Consider the following 12,926-nt stretch of genomic DNA (forward strand, 5'->3'; position numbering starts at 1 on the left):
AACGCACGTGTATTTCATACCATTTAAATTATACGAACACACAGTTAATTATGAATCTGTGTGCTCCAAACATAGGCCATGTCCACATTTTAAAGTTCAAATATGCAAAGGCATTCACAGATCAACTTATATTTGAATTTGAGTTTTATTGCAACAAAATTTTTTTATAAATAGATATAAAAAAGTGAATATGCTGCTAGTTTAGCAATAATACAAAAAGTGTTAGTCAATATTTGTAGCTAAATCAATTATATTGGAATAGATTTACTTGAAGTAGACTCTTTTTGGAGGAGAAATCTAACCAAAAAAGGCAAATAATATAATTGGACAAACCCACCTTATGATACACTTTATAGAGTATTTAACGAATTTGAAAAGATTGATGAGAATAAGTATCATTGAGAAGATTAAACTATGTACAACCAATAATAACAAAGAAATTTTATATAGTAAAATATGAATGAAGATTGTACAAAGAAGTTACTATTGGAATTGGAAGATGAAAGAAAAAAAATTTAATGAGTGAAATAAATTTTAGAGTTCCTACACAAGAATTATAGGAATATTAAATAAAAAAAATTTCTTGAAAAAGTTAAATTTATAGAACAAAATTACGGAAATTTGAAAAAACACATGAAAAATTGAAAGGTCAAATACTATTAAAATAAATATAAAAAAGATGGAGATGAAACTTTAAAAGATACATGAATCTACTTTAATTTCTTTTCTTTAATGAATAATACTCATTTGTATTTTTTAAAAATTTGTGTAAGAAATTTGAAAGGTCAAAATTTTGAAATAAGAATAAGAAAATTAAATATATATATATATATATGTGAAAATTATAAAAAAAAACTTAATTTAGTAGAGGGACAAAATATATTTCTAAGTTAATTGATGTCAAATGCATTAGGTGGAATCTACAACCCACTCCCTTATTTTTCTCCTGCAAACTAAGATATACTAATCATATACCTGTATATCATTGCTTTTATACACTCTTCAATACTTAATCAGGATATGGTTAGATATTTATAATATTCCAAATTTTCATTACATTAGAATCTCAATATATGAGTTGTACTTTTCTCATATGATTTCGAAAAATCCTTCCCAGTCGAGCTTATTATAGGAAAATTTAAAATCTTAATGTTTCAAAATGGTATTCGAGCTTCAAATTTCTAGTTTTGAGCGTGTCAGAATCATGCATGCATCGATAGGTTATGTTGTATATGAATTGTACGTCTACTATTATAGTAGTCATAAGGAAATACAACTCGCATGAGTTAAAAAGCTGGAATGACAAGATTATGATGACTAACTAATAATAGATTAAGTCAACAATACATTGAAATACAAATTGAATATTATGTAAATAAATGAGTAAGTATTTAGGTACATTATAGAGTTGAGAGTTGGTATGTACGTAAACTAGTCTTTAGTTGTTAGAATAGCAAAGTAGACATAACACTATTAAATAAGTAAAAATGTGAAATCGACCACTGAATGTTTGTTGTTTTTTATATCCGCGCATAAATACGTGAAAATTATAAAATAAAATCTTAAAAATACCAACAGACCTTTTCTTTAAAAAAAAAACTGAGGGAGTCTGTCAAGTTTTGAAGTGCGAAATCGCAGTTGAAGAGTATAAATAAAAATGGGAGAAATATTTTATTAAAGATCATATATGATCGACAGATCGTGTAATATATAAAATTATCCAAATCATAGTAATTATTCAAATAACTACATTGGTTATGTGAAAAAAAAAAACTAAAAAAAAAACTTCCTCAGCCTTAATCTATCTTATACATCAAAATAATCAAAGACACTAAAATCCAACGACTAACGAGTATATATAACTTAAACAAAAATTAATACATAAATAAATTACCTCCTTGCTAGCTAGACCAATTTACCAAATCTTCTGTTAGAACAATTTAATTAACAAATCAACCACATAATAGTAGCATGATTATTTATTAATCAAAGTTCTTAGTTGACTTTTTCTTTTTTTTGTTTTCTTTGTATTTCTTATCTGGTGAATCCATTTTCTATATATTTTAAAAAAAAATACTTATTGAGCTAATTAATTAGCCTGTTAGTCCCTAATGCATTTTCTAAAGGATATCTAGACAGTAAAAAAAGAAAATTCATCATAATTATTATAAATTCACTTCCGTTGATTTAAAAAATTCATAAATCTCCTAAACTAATATTTTCACCATCAAATATTAGCAAAAAGAACTAACATTAAAAAAAATTCTTAGCTTAGAAGGTGTTAAGTGTTAGCTACTAAATATTTAAAATCAACTCTCCGTTACCAACTCTTATCATTTTAATAAATCAAAGGATTGATATCATAATTTGTTTCCTATTTAAACAGCATGTATTTGTGTGTTCCAATCATCAATCACTTCAAGATTTTAATTTTCTCCACAAAAATTAATATAATGGCAACATTAACATTTCTTTCATTTCTCATTCTTCAACTCTTTTTGGTTACTAATAATTGTGAAGGTGTAGAAGTAGGATTCTACAAGAAAACATGTCCAAATGTGGAAGCAATTGTCAAAGAAACAACAAAACACTACATTTCTATTGCTCCTACTTTGGCTGCCCCTTTGTTAAGAATGCACTTCCATGATTGTTTTGTTAGGGTAAGCACACCACTATTTAATACACCAGTCTCGAAGATTAGTCAGATTGACTCTTTATAAACGAAAAATGTCATATAAATTGAGACCGATGGAGTCCATATCTCGTCAATATATTTATTTTATTTTTACTTTTTTCTATAGGGATGTGATGGTTCAGTACTACTAAATTCAACAAAAGGAAATAAAGCAGAGAAAGATGCAATTCCAAATCAAAGCCTAAGAGGATTTCAAGTGATAGATGTTGCTAAATCTGCTTTAGAGAAAGAGTGTCCTGGCATTGTATCTTGCTCTGATATTCTAGCCTTAGCTGCTCGTGACGCTGTTTCACTGGTAACTAATTACTCTATACTTTATATTTTCTTTTTTTAATCCGATTAAAATAAAATATCATATGTCATTATATTACAGATAAATGGACCAACATGGTCAGTCCCCTTAGGTAGAAGAGATGGAAGAGTCTCAATTCTTTCAGAGGCCTCAAAAAACCTGCCAACTCCTTTTGATAACTTCACTACTCTCAAAACTACATTTGGTGCATTGGGACTAAATGTTAAAGACCTTGTTGTTCTATCAGGTAAATTTCGTTTTTTCATATGCATATTTGTTCAACTGACTATCCTTGAACGACAACCTTACTCTTTTTTTTTTCATAGGAGGACACACGATTGGGATGTCACATTGTTTTTCCTTTTCGAGTCGTTTGTATAATTTCACTGGCAAAGGTGATATGGATCCAAACATGGATCAAAACTACATTAATCATTTGAAGATCAAATGTAAACCTGGAGATGTGACTACAATTGTTGAAATGGATCCTGGAAGTTTCAAGAGTTTCGACACTGATTATTACGCTATGATTGCCAAAAGAAGAGGATTGTTCGCGTCTGATGCAGCTCTTCTTAGCAATGCTCAAACAAAAGAATATGTGTTATCACAATTAAATCGTCATGGATCAACTTTCTTCAAGGATTTTGGTGAATCAATGGTGAAAATGGGACAAATCGGAGTCCTTACTGGGAATGCAGGGGAAATTCGAAAACATTGTGCCTTCAGAAATTAAGAGAAACTTTGATTTTAGTCATTTTTCTTATTGTTTATGTTCAATTGAATAATCTTTTTTCCAAGTCCTGATTGTATAGTGTAACTTGTAAGTTTTTATTTGATTCTTAAGCATGTAACAAAATAAAAAAAAAATATTGTCTTGGTTTTGCTAGCACACACTCTCATTTTGTTTTTGTTATTTTTAGTACATCAGACTGTCTTTTTGTTTTTAATTTCATAAAAGGTTAAAAAGAGCGCGGAGCTAGCATGGGGTAAATTCATAAATAATCACTTTTTAGCCGTCTTTGTGATCGTTCTATTGTTAGCTAGATATATAGCTCAATTTTGTAAGCAGTACATATGAAGAAACTCGTCAAAGTCATGGGATCTCGATCTATTCTGCTTAAATGAAGTACAAAATGACAATTTTAACTTTGCATGTTAGTAGAATTGAAGCTATAACATTTTTATTAGTCGCATGCTTAACAAACTAAATTACAATAAAGGTGCATTTGCCACCACTAAGATACATTCTTCGCGTATTGATTAGAACAACAACAGAAAAAGAAAACGATACGAAAAAATGACTAAAATCTTTTTGATAGAGAAATAACTTCACAAAATTATTCCTCTTAGTTATACAGAAAAAGACCTAAAATACCCTTGAAGTATTGAAAATGGTACAAAATTACCCTTCATCCATCTTTTGGCTCCAAAATGCCCTTTTCATCCACCTATTGGCTCCAAAATACCCTTCTCATCCACATTTGGGTTCAAAATTGACCACTTTTTTAATTGTTTTAAAATTAAACTCTTTAAATATTTTTAAAAATACTTGGCGTTCAACTATTGGTTTTAATTTATTAATATAATTTATAAATCAACCCACTACCCACTCATTACTAACTAAACCTCACCCAATTTATAATCCAATTATAATATCAAAATCGTCATAAACACTACTAAAACGCGATGAAATTATAGGTTCCTGAAAATGACATCAAAAATTATTCGAGTTCGAATCGAAGCCCTAATTTAAATTTAGGTTGAGCCGCTTATTTAGGAGGACACTTTCTTTCAAAATTGAATTAGAAATTTATGATTAAAGGTAAAAAAGTAATACATCTCGAATTAATTCATGCACTTTTTTTAAATATAATTTTATAAATATTTATGATTTGTTTTAAAACCTTTAATATATTATTGTGAAAAAAAGTTACCTATGAAGTAACATCACATAATTGAGACGTAAGAATAATTAAGATGAATATAGTCAGACTTTTAAGTTTATCGGTGATTTTTATTTAGCCACTTGAATGTATGATAATTTACTTGTATAATTTTTAAAAAACACTCAATTGGTAGTAACTTGCATTAATAATGTGACGGGTTTATTAATTTAGAGGAATTTAATTAGTAATGGGTGGGTAGTGGATTGATTTGTAAATTATACTTATAAGTTAAAATATAACAAATAGTTGAGCGGCATATATTTTAAAAAATATTTAAATAGTTTAAATATAAAACCGTTAAATAAGTGGTCAATTTTGAACCAAAAGGTGGATGACAAGGGTATATTGGACCCAATAGGTGGGTGGGAAGGGTATTTTGGAGCCAATAGGTGGATGGAGGGTAATTTTGTACCATTTCCAATACTTTTAAGGATATTTTAGGCCATTTTCCGTATTTTATAAAAGCATATTTTTTTTTAATTTCGCCCGATTTTTGAGTATGGACTCCAATTTTTCCCATATTCACCATTGACACCCCAAAATCCTCAAAAAAAGTTGATCCACTAGTACTTAATTGTGCCAAAACATAATCTTTTATTTGTTTATTTGTGAGAAGTGTTGCATCAGATACAAAAAGGCCCCTTCTTTTGCTAACCAAAGTGTAATAAGGGAAACTTACATAAATATACTATATTAAAAAAATATTTACCATTTATAGCAATGTTTTGTTAAATCTGTAATATGTATTAAACTTGTATTATAAATGAATTAAAAGGGATCAAGGGAAATAAAAATATTATTGCTATAAATGGTAATAAACAAAAAGTATCGCTAAAATCAGTAATTATTTTTTAAAATGTATTAATTTATGTAATTTTTCCGTGTAATAATTAGTGTCAAATGTTTTGAAACTTCCAGGGTCCATTTCAACTGTGGTGGTCACATCATTGGGCTTACATTTTGTCTTCAATTGGGCTATATATTTTTTGTCCATGTTTGGGTCCATATCACCTTTATCAGTAAAGTTGTACATACGGCTACCAAACGAAAAGCAATGTGATACTCCAAGTGTGTGTCCATCTTTATATATGAAAAATAAGTTAGGATGAAAAAAATAACTAAAGAATATAAGGTTAGTAGAATGTTCGATCTCTCAGTTATAAGTAAATTTAGTTTCGATCTTTATGACGTGGCTAAGCATCTATAACCTTTCATTTATTGAAAATATGGTGTAACGGTTCAAATTTAACATAGGAAACTATCTTATTAGACATGCATTTATACTATATATACTAATACAAATATAAATAAAGAGAGATTGTAATATAATTACCTAGAATATGGTAATGAATAATGAAAAAGAGCCTGTTTGATCTAAAATTACAATCCTCTTAAATTTCACATTTGGATGATATCGTTTAACATAAGATATCAGAAGAAGCAGACTAATATACAAAACAAGAAAGCTTACCTTGTGCAACTATCCATTGCAGTGTTGTCACCGCTTGTTGGCTTATATAAAAGAGTAATAATATATATATATATATATATATAGCCCTAAATTCACCCTATTGTGTCTCGTTGTCATCCCTATTTATACACAGTACTATGTAAAATATCTCCACCAATATATTTGTTTCCTTAGTCGTTATTTATTATTTTGATCTTTGTTATTTTTAGTCATCGCTTTAACTCTTTTTTATGTTTTTTTAAGAAAATTAATATATCGTAAGTTATTATAACTTAGTAAAGAGTCAAAATGTGTGAGGTATATGGTATAGTAATCTCAGTGATAAACTGCAAGACTATTTTATCATGTGTTTGGTTGAAGGTATTAGGTAGTCTCGAAATTATTTATTTCACCATTTCCTTAGTGATAGGCTAAGTTATCACATATACATGAATATGGTGGAATGACTTATTCCTTAGTAATTTATTTCGAAATAACTTGTTCCCAACCAAACGATCCCTAAGAGTTTGTTTGGATGGAATAGGAAGGTGGGAGGAGATTACAATGTTGGGAGTCGATCCTTACCACAAGGTAGGAGTTTAGGTAACTAAGCTACTAAAATTTATTTTTTTTTCCAAAATGTATTTTAAAATACTTATATCATGATTTTCTTCTGTTTATCCGCTTTAAACCTTTGACCTAATGGTTCAGGAGAAAACTCCTCAATCAGTCAATCATATGATCAAGAAGGCCGAAGCGACTTCAAGTATAGGTCACAATTAAAAATCCTAATCTATGACTTTAAGCTTGTTTTTGTTACCTAACTCAAAAGCATGTGCACTTAAAATCATTTTTTAATCATACTTAATTTAGAAAAAGTTACTTAATTTTTTCTAAAATATCTAACTTACACACGTATATTTGACGTTTTTTTTTAGAATTCAACAATATTAAAAAAAAACTATTTTTAATGTCAAAAGACATAGTTAAAAATTAATTTGTGTGGTTCAATTGCTTCGTTTTTAAACTTAGTGGTCTAAATCACTCATATCAAAAAACTTTAGAGGGGTTCTTCGCAATTACTCCATTCTTTAGTACCTTCTACCAAAAAATCCACAAAACTTCTCTTGGAATCCTCGAGAAACTGAACAAAAAAGCCAAATCTGTCTTTTCACACAAATCACAAAATAATAAAAAAAGATTTTTTACTTTAGTTTCGTTTTCGCGCCCGCTCAGTGTTATCCCGCTTCCTCTTTTTAGGGTTTAGAAAACCTCTTCACCATTTCACTTTCCCCCACTCTCACTTTCACTTTCTCGAGGAAAAAACCGTAGTAATTTCGCCGGAAAAATGCCGCCGATTAACTTGACGGAAGGAGCAGTAGAGATGCTATCGATCGGAGAAGGTCATCCCGAGGAGTTTAAACCGGTGCTACAGATCACAGATGTTCGGTTGGTGAATACTCAGAATCAGACTAACAATAATGAACGATACCGGCTTTTGTTATCGGACGGAACGCATATTCAGCAAGGAATGTTAGCTACGCAGAAGAACGATCTAATTCGGTCTCAACAGATTCGGAAAGGAACTATTATTCAGATGAATGAGTTCGTTCGTAATGTCATCCAGAATCGAGTGTAATGATTCCTGATTCCCTTTCAATTACTCTTAATTTTGGTATTATGTGGACTAGTGATGATATAATTATTGAAATCTCGGATTGCATGTGTGCACCTTTGAGTGAATTTTTTCATTGAAATGCTTTGCAGTGCTGTTTTGTGTTTGTGTTTTTGAGAAATAATCGATTGTTTAATACTTTTTTATATTTGTTGGTTGCTGTTGTTATTTGCACGCTCAAAGCAAATGTTATGTCTGTATAATTATTTTGTGTCTGTAAAAATTGTGTAACTCCATTACCTGGGGAGTTCTGGATTTCTTTTTCTGGATTGTTGATGGTGATGAATTAACACAAAGATAACATGGATGTTACAAATATTATTTCATACCTCACATCTTGTGCTCAACTGGTGTTTAAGTTTCTGTATGTATGAAAACCTTTTCCTATTATTACAGGGTTTCTTAAATGCCAGTGGTTTGCTCCTGCAGTTGGTATTACATTTATTTTTAGGTTTGTAGATTGGCTTTTTCCGAATTAGCAAACTTGTGCTTTTGCTGGCACGATTGCAACTGTGTGTGTTATTAGATAGGCGTTTATCTAAATTAGCAGTTTAGTGCTCCTTCAATTAGGATTGCTAATTTGTATGTTTCTAGATTATCATTTTGGTTTCATGAACTGCAAAGAGTCTCTGATTGGTAGCACAACTTATATGTATATGGCTGGACCCTAATTGTTAAGTTTCTTCCTTTAAGGTGAGTGTCTTGACACTTTTGAATGATGAGCTTCCCCAAGACTGATATTTTGAAAAGATAATTAGCAAACAGCTTACCATGTCAGTAATTCCAGCTATAATTTCCAATGAAGAACCTACATATATGTGTTTTATGTATTTCATGTTTTGTAAATGTTTATGATTTATACTTTCAGTTTAAAAATTTGTTTATCGATATTCATTGTCTAATTCTTCAAACAGGATCATCATTATTATCGAATTAGATATTTTAGTTGACACGTGTGATCAAATTGGAGACCCAAAGCATTATGTCAGAGCTGATGGTAGTGCTCCTTCGGTGCCACGACCAGCTGCCCCACTGCAGCCTTCCACCAATCAATTAGGTGGTGTAAGTGTAAACCCCCAATCATTTGCTTCTCTTTCTGCTACTTCAGGCTCAACTCCAAGACCAAATATGTCAGGAGGAATGCAATCTCCAGAGATGAACCGTAGCAGTGTTTACAATACTACCTCTGTTGGGAATACTGACTCTGGACGATATAGTTCAGGTGCACCTCTTTACCCTAGAGCAGAATCTGGTCCTGCAATTTCACGGGCTCCAATGAATTATGTGCGTCCACCTCAGCCTTCTTATCAACAGCCTCCTCAGTCTTCTTATCAGCAGCCATCACCAATGTACTCGAACAGAGGACCTATAGCCAAGAATGAAGCACCTCCAAGGATTATTCCAATTGCTGCTCTCAATCCATATCAGGGTCGGTGGACTATCAAGGCCAGGGTAACCGCAAAGACTGAACTCAGACACTACAACAATCAAAGGGGTGATGGAAAAGTATTCTCTTTTGATCTTCTTGATTCTGATGGAGGAGAAATAAGGGTGACTTGTTTTAACTCTGTAGCTGACCAATTTTATGACCAGATTGAGCCAGGTAGAGTGTATCAAATTTCAAAAGGAAGCTTGAAACCAGCTCAAAAAAATTACAATCACCTTCCAAATGACCATGAAATTATGCTCGAGAGCACGTCTGTAGTTCAACCTTGTTTTGAGGATGACAGGGCTATTCCTCAGCAGCAATTTCATTTTCGGCCAATCAGTGACATTGAAGCCATGGAGAACAACAATGTGATAGATGTGATTGGTGTGGTATCTTCAATAAGTCCATCTAGTTCAATAATGAGGAAAAATGGTACAGAAACTCAGAAGAGAGTCCTCCAGCTGAAGGACATGTCTGGTAGAAGTGTTGAAGTAACTTTGTGGGGAAATTTTTGCAATGCAGAAGGTCAAACACTTCAGAGTTTGTGTGATTCTGGGTCTTTCCCTGTCTTGGCAGTTAAAGCTGGTAGAGTAAATGATTTTAATGGAAAATCTATAGGTACTATATCTACAAGCAAGTTGTTTATAGAACCAGATTTTCCTGAAGCTCTGAAAACAAAGGCATGGTTTGAAAGGGAGGGAAAGAACATGCCATCTATGTCATTGTCACGAGAAGTGAGCAGTGTTGGTCGGACAGATGTGCGGAAGACTATATCTCAAATCAAAGATGAGAAGTTGGGCACTTCTGAGAAACCAGATTGGATCACTATAAGTGCCACTGTTACATTTATAAAGGTTGACAATTTTTGCTATACTGCATGTCCCCTCATGGTAGGAGATAGACAGTGCAGCAAAAAAGTGACAAATAATGGGGATGGGAAATGGCGGTGTGACAGGTGTGATCAGACTGTTGATGAATGTGAATACAGGTATATACTTCAGTTCCAGATTCAGGACCATACTGGCTTAACATGGGTTACTGCATTTCAAGAATGTGGTGACCAGATAATGGGTGTATCTGCAAAAGAATTGTATTTCTTAAAATATGAGGAGCAGGATGATGATAGGTTTGCAGAAATCATGCGTAATGTGTTATTCAACCAGTTTATATTTAAATTGAAAGTGAAAGAAGAGATGTATAGTGATGAGCAGCGTGTTAAGTCAACAGTGGTCAAAGCTGAGATGCTTAACTTCCAACCAGAGACCAGGTTTCTGTTCGACCTGATAAACAAGATTAATGGGCAGGAATCCAGCACTTTAACTCCTAAGACAGGTGATGCAACTCCAAATTCAGGGTTAAATAATGCTGGATTTGGGAATAAACTGAAAGAACCAATGAACCCTGTTGCAAGTTATGGTGGCAGCCATAGCGGTATCAGCAGAGATAGTGGACTGCAGGGAAATCGGCAAGGTCCATATGGGAATCAGCTTATTGGCTCACAGTTTGCTCCTTCTGGCTCTACTGCAGGCAGTATTACCAGAGAAAGTGGACTGCAGGGAAATCGGCAAGGCCAATATGGAAATCAGCCTAGTGGAACGCAAAATGCTCCGACTGGCTCTTCTACAGGCATGTATATGAGCTGTAATAGTTGTGGTGGAACAGGTCATAGTGCTTCAAACTGTCCAAGCATGATGAGTGGTCAGAGCCAGGCATATGGAAGTGGTTTTGGCAATAGGGCAACTTCAGGGATGAGCAGTGGTGCTGGTGGTGGTGAGTGTTATAAATGCCATCAGTATGGACATTGGGCAAGAGATTGCCCAGGTGTAAGCAATGCACCTGCTGCCAATAACATGACATCAGGAAGATATGGGAATTCTCCAAGGCAACACGTTGGTGGTTTTTGATGAACCTTTGAGCACATAAAGTTGTCCTGTACAGGTTTAGATGTCTTCTCTTAGTGGCTCATCATGGCTCATGTTCTGCTTTTGAGAAAGCTTCTTGAGGGGCTTGCGTTTTGCCTTTCTGTACAGTGGTCGCTTGGGGCTTAAATTATGCATCACTGTTCCTGGACGAGAGTGCACTACAAGTCTTGTCGTCCTTGTTTTGAGGAGTGACGTTTCGTTGCTCTTTCTTTGTAAATTGTGGTCTTGCATTATCATCTCTTTTTGACTCTTCTTTTTGAGTTCTTTTAGGTAATCTTTCTTTGTGGTTTCGACCCTTTAAGATAAAAACTCGTGTGTTACAGTTCAGACTGACATGTTTATGTTGTCATATCTTTTTCATGTCACATGTCATCTTTATTTATTCACTATGCACGTCTTGAATACGTAATATTCCCTCTTTGTTCAAATAAGTTGTTCTGTTTTAGGCTTGGGTACGTTAATTAAGTGTCGAGCAAATCGAAGAAAAAGAATTTACTGTAAATGTCTTTGGTTTTAGTTTGGATCAATTTTTGGAAGCTAACTTCCGTTACAGTATAATATTTCGTTAGATCCCTAGACTTGAAGTTTTATCACTTGAACTCTAATCAAATCTGTCTTGAGACCATGATGATCCCCCTCCCTCCCCTTGTCTTTTTTTTTTTTTAACACTTGAACTCTACTCAAATTATGTCTTTTGAGCACAATGTTTTTTCTCTTTCAAGTACCCTGAAAAATTACGAAATCTATGTCCACGCAATTTTTTCAGAATAATATACCAAATGAAATAGCGAAATATTCATGACACTTTCTTTTAACGCACTTATTCTTTCAGTTGCAATAGGCTCTCACAAAATATTTTGCCATGGGCAAGTGCCAAATGGAAAAAATCTGCAATGATGATGACCGTCAAACATGAAACAATTGAAACCTAATTTAGATTTAGGGTTGATAGTTCCACTAGGCACGTGATCTTCAACAGTTCAAGTATACCATAATTTTCGCGGTTAACACTATTTATCTGTTACAAAGGAGAGGTAGCAAATTCCGCTGGTCTAAAGCCAAACAGTGTGAGTTCCTTCAATGAAATAAGTAACAAGAGTGTTCTCACAAAGTGATGCATTAGGTACACCACATTTTCTTTAGAGATCTGGCATGCCTTTTCCTGTTTTTGGATCATATGTCCTCTCCATAACAACCTCCATTGGAGTATCCTTAGGACCAGCTGCACAAGGAAACCAAAACATACACAAGAGTGAAAAGATCAGACTCCGCCAAACACATTAAAAAAGTAGACTCAAAACATCTTAATTGGTTGAACAAACTACAAGAATTTCCCTTTCAAGTTTAATAGAAGGAATGTGGTAAACAACAATGTCAAACAAGCACCATTTGGCTAAGCAACAACTACCATCAAAAGAATACGCAAGTGGCATACCTCAGCACCTAACCAGCATCACTAAGCACACATTTTTCTTCAAAGTTGTGCAACCCAACACCACCACATTACCAGCTTCCCC

At 33.0% G+C, this 12,926-nt stretch overlaps 3 protein-coding genes across 4 annotated transcripts in view; 2 read left to right on the forward strand and 1 right to left on the reverse strand.

Annotated features, from left to right (window-relative positions):
* The first annotated feature begins 2,435 nt into the window (after window positions 1-2,435).
* On the forward strand, window positions 2,436-3,882 carry LOC107029059 (peroxidase 27-like). The gene is made up of 4 exons (XM_015230357.2): window positions 2,436-2,660; window positions 2,802-2,990; window positions 3,069-3,234; window positions 3,314-3,882. The coding sequence occupies exons 1-4, from the start codon at window positions 2,454-2,456 to the stop codon at window positions 3,718-3,720; spliced, it is 969 nt and encodes a 322-aa protein (XP_015085843.1). The 5' UTR covers window positions 2,436-2,453; the 3' UTR covers window positions 3,721-3,882.
* Window positions 3,883-7,582: 3,700 nt separating this feature from the next.
* On the forward strand, window positions 7,583-11,820 carry LOC107028742 (replication protein A 70 kDa DNA-binding subunit A-like). The gene is made up of 2 exons (XM_015229923.2): window positions 7,583-8,018; window positions 8,973-11,820. Exons 1-2 carry the CDS (start codon window positions 7,732-7,734, stop codon window positions 11,389-11,391), a joined length of 2,706 nt encoding a protein of 901 aa, XP_015085409.1. The 5' UTR covers window positions 7,583-7,731; the 3' UTR covers window positions 11,392-11,820.
* Window positions 11,821-12,218: 398 nt separating this feature from the next.
* The window catches only part of LOC107027016 (50S ribosomal protein L24), a 5,361-nt gene continuing 4,653 nt past the window's right edge, over window positions 12,219-12,926 (reverse strand). For both annotated transcript variants that reach the window (XM_015228170.2, XM_015228171.2), the window contains exon 6: window positions 12,219-12,631. In XM_015228170.2, coding sequence (XP_015083656.1) covers window positions 12,549-12,631 — 83 coding nt within the window. In that variant the 3' untranslated portion in view covers window positions 12,219-12,548. The remainder of the gene's footprint in view (window positions 12,632-12,926) is intronic.

This window comes from Solanum pennellii, chromosome 8 (genome assembly GCF_001406875.1).
Source record: "Solanum pennellii chromosome 8, SPENNV200".
NCBI lineage: Eukaryota > Viridiplantae > Streptophyta > Magnoliopsida > Solanales > Solanaceae > Solanum > Solanum pennellii.

What these genes read in the sequence shown, in the direction of transcription:
- LOC107028742 (XM_015229923.2), top strand. Translation starts at nt 7,732, where the DNA reads ATGCCGCCGATTAACTTGACGGAAGGAGCAGTAGAGATGCTATCGATC. An exon ending in AATGTCATCCAGAATCGAGT is followed by an intron (nt 8,019 to 8,972) that starts GTAATGATTCCT and finishes TTCTTCAAACAG; the next exon opens with GATCATCATTATTATCGAAT.
- LOC107029059 (XM_015230357.2), top strand. Translation starts at nt 2,454, where the DNA reads ATGGCAACATTAACATTTCTTTCATTTCTCATTCTTCAACTCTTTTTG. An exon ending in TCCATGATTGTTTTGTTAGG is followed by an intron (nt 2,661 to 2,801) that starts GTAAGCACACCA and finishes TTTTTTCTATAG; the next exon opens with GGATGTGATGGTTCAGTACT. An exon ending in CTCGTGACGCTGTTTCACTG is followed by an intron (nt 2,991 to 3,068) that starts GTAACTAATTAC and finishes ATTATATTACAG; the next exon opens with ATAAATGGACCAACATGGTC.